The sequence below is a fragment of the Moschus berezovskii genome, chromosome 17 (genome assembly GCF_049115385.1).
Source record: "Moschus berezovskii isolate FMDL1 chromosome 17, NW_MosBer_1.0, whole genome shotgun sequence".
NCBI lineage: Eukaryota > Metazoa > Chordata > Mammalia > Artiodactyla > Moschidae > Moschus > Moschus berezovskii.
In genome coordinates, this window is record NC_142476.1 from 7,320,431 (window position 1) to 7,332,045 (window position 11,615).

Below are 11,615 nucleotides of genomic sequence, written 5' to 3' on the forward strand. Positions count from 1 at the left end.
AGAACCTCATCCTTAGCCTTGCAAATTAGCATGATCATGAAGGATGATTCTTTAAAGGACCGAGGCTACGGGAAGACTGCGGTGGCCTTCGCTCTTGGCATTTGAAGGGGTGATAGCTTTTCCCTGATCGGGTTTGGAGGCTTCCGTTTTCTGGGAGACAGTATCCAGCTTTCTTTCCCTGGAGTTCATGCATCTACTCTCCTCTATCTTGGAAGCTTTGAGGGAACGTTTTTAGCCAGACAGAAGTCAACTGACACCATAACGTGGTTTTATTGACTCGTTTATTTATTCAAAATTAAAATCTGATATGAAGACAGACAAACAATGTAACATTCCCAGAGGAATTGAGTTGCTTCTAGTTCAAACTGAGTTCTATTAGAACCAATTTTAGTTTGTTATAAATAACAAGCTGACCACAGCTTTCAAGAATGAAGTGGTTGGGGAATGAGGTCAGGGGAATCCCTCAGAGCCACTGGAATATTAATCGTCAAAGCAGCTCCCTGGTTTCTCTTCCTAAGAGCCTAAGAGTCTCAGTAACACTTGGGGAGCCCAAGGACCCGGGTGGGTCCAGGGACAAGAGAAATTAGAGGGCGGTCAGGAAGAAAACAGCCCAACAGCTGGCAAGCATGGTTACGCTTGGAATGGAAACTGCAGTTGGCTCCACAAGGAACATTTCTTTATATAACTTACAATTTCTTTTTAAACACTAAAATACCATAGGGTATCACCCTATGGAAACAGCTTAAACACAGGTGAAATTAATAAATATTAAAAAAAAGTATAATATTCAGCTTCTTCCTAAATAGTTCACAGAGAAGCTCAGTGAATAAATAGACTTGGGAGCTGAGGTATTAGAGGTAATAAATATTCTAGGAGAAAGGCACAGTAGAGGTCTCCAGGGAGCTGGCTCTGCTCTCCCAGAACCCTGGATCGGACTTCAGAGATCTTCCGTTTCTGTCATAGAGTCCAGTAGAGTCACCATCCTGGAGGTCTTCTTCCCTAGAATGCTTCAGTTTTTCATCTTCATTGTCGTGTAGATTTCTATGTAGTTGATGAAGATGTCAAACTCACTCATGGCTTTGTAGACACCCCTCTCTTGGAGCTGTGTGGGGAGAGAAGATGTGTTCAGTGAAAACTCCCTCTGAGCAAATGAGTGGGTCCCCGCTGGGATGGTCATGACCCAGGGCCCAGAGGCTGCGCTAGCTTGCTCGCTTCGGGAGATGAAGGACAGACTCTGGGCGACTGCCAGCAAAGGCTATGCGATGGCCTGGACCTTGCCCAGGGGGCAGCAAGAGGAACATTCACTTTGCAAAGCGCAGTTTTTTGCACGGTGCCTTTCCAGCAGTTTTAAAGGTCATGTGTTCACATGATGCTTATTCAAAATCTGATGGAAACACATTAGCGGAACCACTTTGAAAGAAAGTCAATGAGAGAGAGAGAAAAAAAGGTAGCCTTGTTCCTGTTTATGTTCCCCTACCCACCCGTGGAGTGGGCAGGCCCAGCCCCGCTGCTCTGACCTACTGCAGGGGGGTTCATGGCCCCTGATGCTGGAACCTGCCCAGGGTCTGTCCCACGCCCACGAGGAGGACATAGGCCCCACGGCTTCTGGAAAATGGGGTAGAAGAGCTCATGGACAGTTGGAAGTGAGAAAGGCCACTTGGTTTGAGAGCTGAGATTCTCAGGCACCTTGTGTGGGGTGACGGGCAGGTGGAAAGAGATGGGGGCCGAGTCCAGGTGAGGAGAGCTCTGCCTCCTGCTCTGGGTTTGTGGCACTCAGGCTGCGCCCCTGGGTGTGTTTGCAAATGCACGCTCACGTGTCAGCTTCCTGCACGTGTGGCTTCAGACTGGATCCCAACAAGCTACTTTCTGTTTCCTCTGTCACTCTCCCCAGCACCCTGCTCAGTGTGTTCACAGCTGGTGGGCCGGCCCAACCCGCAGGCCTGAGAAGGCAGGGCGCAGTCATTTAGAAACCCCCAAAGACACTTCACAGAAAACAAATATAACTGAGGTGGCAGCCCCTCACTGGATGCAGAGGTCACCCCACTTGCCGGGTTCCCACACTGCCTCCGAGCAGAGTTCAGGGCCTGCTGAGCACCTGCCCACGCCTGCCCCTTCGGGAGTGGACGGCGGTCACGGTCCGCAGGCCCTGCCTGCTAGCAGCCCGGGCTCACCTTGCTGAAGACGCTCTTCACCTGCTCCACCGCCTTGCTCTTGTTTTCGCAGGGCAGAAAGCGATGCTGTGGAAAAGGAGAGAGTATGAGCAATACCGGTGGCCGGTCCCGGGTGCGCCTTGCTTGGGAGGCGACCTGGGAGCAGGAGGAGACCGGCTCATCGTGAATGCCTACCCCCGCAGCTCAGGGAGGACTGAGCCTGGCCGAGAAGAAACACAGCACAGGCAGGGGCCCGCGACGTGTGTGGCTCTAGGAGCTCCTCCCCACCGTTAGCAAGGCTGCTTCAACACCTCGGTCTTGGAGTTTCCTTCCGGGCGCATCCCAGTGCCAACCAGACTGCTGAGCCAGCCCTTTGTCCATCCTGTCCTGCTTCTGGCCTGTCCACCTCTGCCATCCCAGCCACAAGGACCATTTCTAAGTGCCCCACGGAGCAGAGACACAGGGTCAGCCCTGCCAGCCAACCCCCTTGCCTAGCGCTGTCCTGCAAACAGAGCCCAACCGATTTCTCAACACTGGCGAGGGAGCAGAGGAAACCGGTGGGGAGGGTATCATTGCAGTTGGAGGGATCAGTAATCCTGGGGGATTATTTGCAGGCACTAGCCTGGGACCAAGGAGCCCCCTGGCCCTTCTAAAATGCTGGGACAATCCTGGCAGTCAGCCGGGCCCCACCTGAAGCTCTGCTTTCAAAAGGTCGAGAAGAAGAGGAAGGGGCTTTCCCTCTCCCGGGCCCTCCACCTCTGCCTGCTCCCGTGGGGCCCAGGGCCTCGGTCCCCAGGGACAAGGGAGCCCCAACTGAAGCTCTGGGCCCCTTTCACGTCGAGACCGGGGACTGGCTAATAACCCACGAATGACTCACAAATAACAGGAAAGCTATTGCAAATCTTCACATGAAAGTACTCAGCAGCCACCCCCACCCGCGGCTCAGAGAGAGCCGAGCCAGGCCTGGGCCTCCGGAGGGGCAGGGCGCCTGCGTGCCGGTGTCCCAGGGTCTCCGGGCTAGAGCAGGGCTCAAAGAGGAGGCTTCAGGATGAGCCCAGAGGAGCCAGAGCCAGTGTGCTACTCACACAGCGCCGCAGCTGCAGCCGGAGGGTCTTCAGCTTCTCCCCCAGCGAGTTCACGTGCTCCTTGATGTCAGGCCCCTGGTTCTCAGCCTGTGGCATCACCTCCTCCAGGTAAAACTGGATCATTTCCGACAAGGCTTGGCAACCCAGGTAACCCTACGGGTGGAAGCCAAGGCGGGTGGTGACCCAGGAGGAAGGGCTATACAGACTGAGAGGATGGCTTTGTTCCCCAGGGATCTTTTTCAGTGGCCACCTCCCCCTGGAACGGAGCCCTTGGCAACTCCCAACCCCCTGCCTCCCCCTGGCTGTGTGCTGAGTTAAGATCTTCCCACTTCTCCTTTTTTGAAGTGAAGGAAGCAGACCCAGCTCCCTGCAGGCGAAGAAGCAGAGCCTCCCTTAGTCGCACTGCACGCTCCCCCCAAAACACACTCACCCCAGCCCTCACCTTAAAGTCATCCAGCAGAGACTGGGTCAGCAGCAAGCTGTTCAGTTGGTCCTTCATTTGCTGCAAGAAGAACATGAGGAGAGTGAATCCAAAGTTTGCAGCAGTACTGAGAATGACTGTCTTTCTGATATCCTTTTATGGAGAGACTTTCTGATTTTTAATCAACACAGTCCTGCCTCCAAAAGGGAAAGGACAGCTTTCGAAACAGCACATTCAACAGTACTGGAGCCCTTCGTTAAACCAGGTAAAAACCTGGCTGATTTTGAAGGCAAGGCTGTAGGGTTGTGTCACGTGTGCAGGGACCCCCATTGCCAACCCCGCAGCGCCCTTTGCTTTTCTGTCTCCTCCCTGCCAACATCCAGCAGCAGCGCTGACCGCTCTCTGGGAGTGGCAAGCGTCTTCTCCTGCAGGTCTACCCCCAACCATCTGTCTTTCAGGTTCTGGAAGCCTTCCAAGCTGAGGCAACTTTTGTATCCCTGCCATGGGGTACGGGAACATCTTCACCTCCAATCAGATCCTTCGTGATCTCTCCCAGCCAATGAGGTACTGAGCTCCAGAGAATCCTTTACAGATTTCCTAGCATAAGCGAGACAGTGCCTTTACATTTTTAAAGACAACTTTTCTTGCACAATCTGCTGCATCACCAGAGCTCAGAATAACTCACTGAACCCACAGTTTGACCAGGGACTCTTAAGAATTTCAGCTTCAGGGGGATTGGGTGCTGAGGGTGGAGGTGAGTGAAAAGGAGGCTCTTGTGAACTCCTGCAGAATGGCTCTCCCTGCAGCCCTGGGGGAGGAAGGAAGGACAGGAGGGCTTTATACTCACAAAGAAAGTCTTCACCCTGCCGAAGGCAGCTCGGAGCTCCCGCAGCATGTAGGACAGGCTGGCTGAGAAGTGGGTACAGTTGCTGTCAGACAGGGTGCTCGTATCTCGGCTGACTGCCACCCCAGCCAGGAAGACCAGGCAACAGATCAGGGCTGTGCTGCTGGGCATGGCGGAGCTCTGTCTTCTTCGTTGAGTCGGACCTGTGGTTTGGTTTTGCAAGAGCAAGCCCCTGTTGTGTAGACCTTCACCCACTGTACCCCCTTTTATATTGTGTGAGGCCTCCCATTCACAAAAAGCCACAGTGTCACAGATTTCCTGGCAAAGGTTTCTTTGCCCCTCCCTTCCCTAGACCTCTCCAGCCTTGCATTGGGTGAACCTCTTACTCAAAAGTTTTTAAATATTGCATCGTAAGCAAAAGAGATGGGTGAAAAATGAACTTCTGCATATGGCTATTTTTAGGAGACACTACCTCTCTCTCCCTTTTAAAATAATTTTCAACTTCTCTTAATAAAAAAAATGTTGATTTCCTGGGGTGAACAGCTGTTCCGTACGCAGGGACCCACAGTTGTGGGTTCCATTCACGTGTCTGTAGATCAGAGTGACGTGGGCAAATTGGCCATTCCAGATACAATGTGATTAAGAAATAATATCAACTCCTCAACCTGGGTTGATACTCAGGGCTTCTTCTTGCTGGGATGGGAAATTACCTCAACTCTCCAGGCCTCAGTTTCCTCAAATGAAAGCAAAGATGCGCGCTAAATGTCCTTAAAGCTGCCTTCTGGTTCTCTTATGTTCCAGGACTACTCCTCAAAGTGGCCAGCTTCCCAGAGGACAGTCAGGGGCATGGGGTGCAGTCCAGATTCCTTCCCTGGCCCTGGGTTCATTTAGACTCTCAGATCTATGCCTCTAACCCCCTCCGCTGCCCCATCCTCAGGGGGCATTAGGAGGAGTAGTCCGTGCTCCCTGGAAGCTGTGCCTGCCAGTCGCCATGACCCTCACCGCCACTGCGCAGTGGACAAGCCGGGGCACAGAGGCGTCAGGTCCCCTGCACGTGGGCGCCGTGGGAGGGAGCCGGAATCTGCACTTGAGTCTGCCTGACATTCAGGTCAACGTTCCCTATTCCACACTGGCCCTGGGGTGCAGAATGGAAGCTTTGGATTAAAGAGGCATTAGGTTTCTTCTGGGTTGTGAACTGCTATGGCTGGAGACTCACACTTGAAAAATGGGGAGAAAGAAGCAGACGTAACAAGGAAAATAAGTTGAGATTCTATGGAGGCTGGACATGAGGCCTCTTTCTCCCCTCTTCCCCATCCCTTCTCCTTCCAAAGACACCTTGGTTGTCTTTCTTTGGATTTGCACCTTTTTGTGTGTGTGCACACATGCATGCAGGGGTGGAATAGCCAGATGTAGTGAGGAATGCTACTCTACCACTAGAAGGAAAGGCTGGAGACTGTGCCTTGACTCCTCCTTCTTCAGGGGCTTCTCCCCCCATCTCCCGTGAAGAATTTGGATCCAGGGGCCAGGAGGCCTGGGCTCCGCCCCGCTTTAAACCTGGGCAAGTCACTTGACCCTCCTCTGCCTGTTTTCTGTCCATTCCGAGGGCGCAGCAGTACCTGCCTCCTGCCTGCTGGGGGGCCTTTGGGCTTCACATGGGGTCGGGGAGGTAACTTGTGGATCCAGACTTAGGGTGTCTCCAGCGTTTCTGTTATTTCCTTGCCTTCCTGCATCAGCATTGGTGGCCCTGGGTTCTGAGCCTTCCCCATTAAAGAAGCTCACTGCACCAGACAAGGAGGGCAGATGTACTGGGGCTGCTGTGAGTGGGCGGGGGCAGGAAGGAGGGAGAGGGCCTCCCTCCTGTACCTTGTGGGGCAGGAGCAGCAGGCGGTAGCCTCACTTCCCACCCTTTGGGGAATGTCAAGGCAGAAATCTAAGACTCATGAAGGGAGAAAGAAGTTTTAGAAATAGGCATGAAACTATATTCCATATCCAGTGATAAACCATAATGGAAAAGAAAATGAATGAGAATATATATATATATATATGTATGTATGTATAACTGATTCACTTTGCAGTACAGCATAAATGAACACATTATACATTTACTAATGCTTCAATAAAATTAAAAAATTATACAGGTGTAGAACTGACTCAGGAATTGCTGCTCCTGCCATATTTACACTGGGCTTAGCTAAGAGTTCTGACTGTGGCCACTAGGAAAAAGAGCGAAGGGGTCAGGGGCCGGGTTTTGCATCCCTTCTGCCCTGCCCCTCACCTCTTGGCTCCTGGGTTTGCTGGGTTGTGTCCGCTTTAGCCCGCAGGGCTAACCTTTCTCTGAGCTGGGCGTTCTGGGTTGCAGACTCAGCCTGGCAGGCCCCTCAGGCCAGAGGACCCAAACCCGGTGGAGACTGCGAGGCCCTACTTCTGGGCCCAGGTGGTGCAGACCCCCCTCTTACCCAGTTTGCCACATGCCCTGTGCCCCTCTACGCTACTCAACCGACAGCAACTGCTGCTACCATCCGTGTACCCCGCTGCCTCTGCGAGTCAGCGTGAGCTCTCTGAGACCTGGCGCTGCTTCATTATCCTATATACCTGGTGCCGAGTACAGGGTCTGGCCTCTGGAATGTGCTAGGCACATAGCTTCCTTTTTCCGGTGTCGGGATGGGCATAGGAGAGTATCCTGTGAGCCCGGATCGGGGCTGGAGGAGCCTGGACCTGGGCAGGTCTAGACACAGGCAAGCACTCAGAGAAACAGGGACAGCAACTCAGAAAGGCAGGCTGCGTCTCTTCCAGTTTCTTCTTATAATTTCAAATATTAAAGACACACTCACACAGACATGCACACGCACAGAGGCAGGCAGTGGCAGGTGAGAGAAGGAGGAAAGAACCGTTTCTATCATTCTTTCTTCTGTAATCCATTAGGTAGGGCGAGGGTTAGCTTCTGCCTTCTTTGTTTTGGAATGTGCTGCCAATTACTTCAAGTCATTTGTTGAATCGTTGATCTTCCTCCACTGATTTGAAACCGTTGTCCTCTCTCCTCTCAAAATTTTCACAATCTGAATGGTTAGAGACCACTTAGGCAATCTCCTTGATGCAATTACTTAATTAACAAATGGAGACAACAATATCTTCCCTATCCATATATCTCATAGAACCGACGTGTATGAGAAGAGGTACACACATTTTGGGAAAAGTTAAGACCCTCTGCTTATATATTGACCAAACAGTAAGAACAGCAAAGGTGACACCTGTGTCTCAAGACCGTGAAGGTATCATTCATCTGAAAAGTCATTACAATCCACTGGGAAAAGTCCCAAACTCAAGGGTCTCATAGATGAGACATAAATAAATATCAGCAGTCTGCATGTTCGATTTGGGCTGGCCTTTCCAGCCCAGGGAAGAGCCCTAGCAGGGGAGGAAACGAGTGAGCAGACCCCTGCGGGTGGACGGTGCATCATCTGGGCACATTCGGCCCATGGCTCTCAAGACAGCACAGATGCTGCTTGTTAGACTATGGGCACCTTGAGAGCAAATTACCTGAGCCCAGTTACCCCTCAAGTCTAGACTCACGGCAGATGTCTGATGCGTGCTCTTTAGATAGAATTTAAGCAAATCTTTTCCCGTGCGGACTAACTGGGAAATCAGAGGAACGTGTGGGAGGGGAAATACCTCTCTCTTCTCCCCCTGCTCCAAAATATTCCCTAATGTCAGTATTCAGCTACAAAGGAAAGACAGCCTGACTCACCAGGGCTTGCTTTAAAAGGAAAGGGATATTATTTTTTGGTCTCCGTTGACAAGAAGTTCAGAGGCAGGTTGTCCAAAGCTAGCACGGCACCCGAATGTCACCAGAACCAGCCTTTCTGCCGTCTTGCTTTCCCACATGTTATTTTAAGATGCCAGGGACGAGGGACATGGGTAAAGACCAAAGGCCCTAATAATTTTTCTGGAATGTTCCATTCATGCTTTTCACCACTTTAGCTATAGAGGACTCTAGGCAGACAAAGTGTGGATAGATTTTGGAGGGTGCAGTCTAGAGTGTACAAGAGTCTTACAAGGAATCACCTAGTGGCTACCCTCATGCTCAGCAAAAGGACAACCTTTTTGGTAGAATTGCCCTGTGCCTTGCAAAAATTCTGCCCCAAGAGTGGAAAACAGATGGGGAGCCGCGTGGGCCTGCCCTGTGCAATCTCAGCTTGCTGGACGCAGGGTTCAGCCAGTGTGCCTGTCAACAGGGTCACTGCGACAGTAGCGGGCAGCTCAGTGATGAAAGCAGGGCAAGTGAGAGGGTGCCCACCCGGAACCAGGCGGCTGACGACCTCCATGAAGAATCCCTCGGGGCTTGGCCCTGCTTGCTCATTTGCAGCTATTACTTCAAGGCTGATAACAGAGTTTCATTTCTTCTTCTTCAGGACATCTAGAACGTACCACAGTTTCCCCAGCGTGAAATTTCTAGTATTCCCTTGAATAACCTCCCTTGGCTCCCTGAACCGTTGGTTCCTCAGAGGCTGTGCAGCAACAGGCCCGGTCCAGAGCGCAGACGATGGCATCACACCCCCCACGTGCAGCGGCAGGACGGGGGGGGGCGGAGCTGAGGGGACAGGGTTCTGCCTGTGACTTTGACCTTGTGGTTGAAGCGCTTCAGAATAAAGACCTGGTGGGTCAGAGCTTTAAAAGGAGCTCCAGTTGGGGCTGGCCCCTCGGCTGAATCTAGCAAGGGTTATGCAAACTGGAGTGGGCGCCCTTCCGAGGACCTAGGCCGGCAGACGCTGCAAACCACAGCGGAAGGGCTGATCTTTGGACAGCCAACGTGGAATTCCCCTTTGTGCAACGGTGGCGCCGAATCAAGCAACTTGGATTTTCCTTAGGGGACGGACACTGTGTTCTGTAATTTCTCACGTGAGAAATTTGGCTACAGGGGCCAGGACACCGGGTGTTGGAGACCCTGCCACCCAGAGAATACAGCTGTCTCTGCTCAGTCTGCATGACCACCTAGAATAACGAGTGGGTTCCTGAGCCTGGGGCACAGATGGATGCCTTCAGCTCCATGGCTGTCCTTCTGGTGGGGATTTGTTTACTCAACTTTCCCTGAATGGCTGACACCTGAAGCCTATCGTGTCTGAGCAAGTCACGAGACTTGTGTAGTCACTCAGGGGCCCATGCTTTGGTCTGTTGTCACTGTCTTGAAATTCTTAACAACTGTTGAACGTTTTCGTACGCTGGGACCTAGGATGATGGGGCCCATTTTCATCAGAGACTAAATAAGTAGCTTCATCTCAGCTTCATCCAGTGACACGGTGCCCTCCCTCAGGAGGGGGGCCACCATCTAACCTAACATACATGCCGGACGCTTAGAAATAGCTTGTTGGTTCCTCTCTCTCTCTTAATAACCTATGTCCAATCTATTACAAGGTCTTTCAGAATTTTCTTCACAAACATCCTTTTGTTTTTTTCTTCTTAAGCTTAAGCTGCCCTGGTTCTTCCTTGCAGTATGCAGGCTTAGTTGCCCTGTGGCCTGTGGGATCTTAGTTTCCCAACCAGGGATAAAACCCACATCCCCTGCACTGGATTCTTAACCCCTGGACCACTAGGAAAGTCCCCACAAACATCTTTCTAATCTTCTAACTTCTCTCCATTTGCATCATCAGCAGCAGCCACAGCAACTGTCTGGTTCAAGCTAACATCTTATCTCTTCCAGGCTACAAACAAGTGCCTGGTTGATATTCTAATATCTGTTTTCCAAACTGTTCTCCTCTTTGTAGCCCAAGGGATTATTTTCAAAAAACCACTCTGATCATGACTCTCCCCTTGCTTAAACGCTTCAGTGACGAGCCACTTTCCCTTCCCGGGCAAAATAAGGACCGTGTTCTCCATGCTGTTTACAGCCCCTGCATCCTCTGACCCTGAGTGTTCCTCCTGCCTCGCCCTCCAGCACTCTCCACCTCTCTCTGCATACCCGCCTTCCCGGCTTTCCTCTTTTATTTTCTCCCAAATGATCTGCTCTCTATCCTACCACAGGGCCTTTGCACATGTAGTCTCCCCTTTCTGGATGGAAAGAGATTAAAGAGAGGGGATTCCCCTCTCTTTATCCTTCCATTCTCAGCTTAGCGCTTACTTTGTCAAATGAGTTTTTCCTTATTCCCCTGTCAAGGTCGAGGCACCGGGGCATATCTCCTTAGGACACCTTGCTCCTTTTCTCTGTAGCACTGATGTCAGCTTGTAATTACTCACGTGGCTACGTGGTCACCTGTTTGGTCTCTATCTCTTCCATTAGACTGTCCTCTACAGGGGCAGGGTGCATGTCTATTTTTGATTATTGCTGTTTGCCTCATACTCAGCACAATTCCGGGCACATCCAAGGCTCTCACTGAATATTGTCGATGACGGAGCATGACGGAGCGTGTCTCCTGCACTCTTTGTGGCTGTAAGTGGCTACATTTGTCTACTATCTCACATAAAGTAGAGGGTGAAAGCAGCCTAACAGGCTGCAGTCCATGGAGTCACAAGAGTCGGACAGGGCTTAGTGACTAAACAACAACAGCAACAAAATCCATGTCCCTCATTTTACAGGTGGCCAAACTGAGGCCTAGAAAAGAAAGTGACTTTCCCAGGCACTGCATGCATGCATGCTAAGTCGCTTCAGTAGTATCTGACTCTTTGTGACCCTATGGACTATAGCCCACCAGGCTCTTCTGTCCATGGGATTTTCCAGGCAAGAATACTGGAGTGGGTTGCCATGCCCTCCTCCAGGGGGTCTTCCCAACGTGGAGATCAAACCTGGGTCTCTTATGTCTTCTGCACTGGCAGGCAGGTTCTTTACTACTAGAGCCACCTGGGAAGCAAGTACTAGAGATAGTTAATACCAAAGGTGAAATCAGAACCCGATTCCTTTTGCATTCTTCTTCTCAAATCAGTACTTAATTCCTTGACTGACATGAGTGTTAAATCACTGAATTCTCATGGTCAGCACTGCCGGCCGGGGGGAGTTGTCTAAAATGTGAGCAGCAGTGAGGAGCAGAAGCAGAAAGTCTGTGAAAATAAGCTTTTCCTCCATAAACAGTGATAACTCTATCATGCACTTGCAGGGCGCATAGCCCTCCTGCTTGGGAGCTGGAGAT

General features: G+C 51.4%; 1 protein-coding gene across 2 annotated transcripts; it reads right to left on the bottom strand.

The window, feature by feature from the left end:
* Nucleotides 1–270: 270 nt before the first annotated feature.
* Nucleotides 271–4,795, bottom strand: IL10 (interleukin 10). 2 transcript variants are annotated; one of them, XM_055419980.2, is made up of 5 exons: nucleotides 4,504–4,795; nucleotides 3,678–3,737; nucleotides 3,236–3,388; nucleotides 2,172–2,237; nucleotides 271–1,102 (listed from the first exon to the last, which is right to left on the bottom strand). In XM_055419980.2, the coding sequence occupies exons 1-5, from the start codon at nucleotides 4,669–4,671 to the stop codon at nucleotides 1,010–1,012; spliced, it is 540 nt and encodes a 179-aa protein (XP_055275955.1). In that variant the 5' UTR covers nucleotides 4,672–4,795; the 3' UTR covers nucleotides 271–1,009. The 2 variants fall into 2 exon arrangements, with proteins under 2 accessions (XP_055275955.1, XP_055275957.1); XM_055419982.1 differs by lacking the exon at nucleotides 4,504–4,795 and adding an exon at nucleotides 4,053–4,094.
* Nucleotides 4,796–11,615: the final 6,820 nt, after the last annotated feature.

Excerpts from the sequence above, each read along its gene's own strand:
- IL10 (XM_055419980.2), bottom strand. The coding sequence starts at position 4,671 with ATGCCCAGCAGCACAGCCCTGATCTGTTGCCTGGTCTTCCTGGCTGGG. Across the intron at positions 3,738-4,503 it reads GCAGGGTGAAGACTTTCTTT|CAAATGAAGGACCAACTGAA; the intron begins GTGAGTATAAAG and ends TTCTTCTTGCAG. Across the intron at positions 2,238-3,235 it reads GGCTGCAGCTGCGGCGCTGT|CATCGCTTTCTGCCCTGCGA; the intron begins GTGAGTAGCACA and ends CCTTTTCCACAG.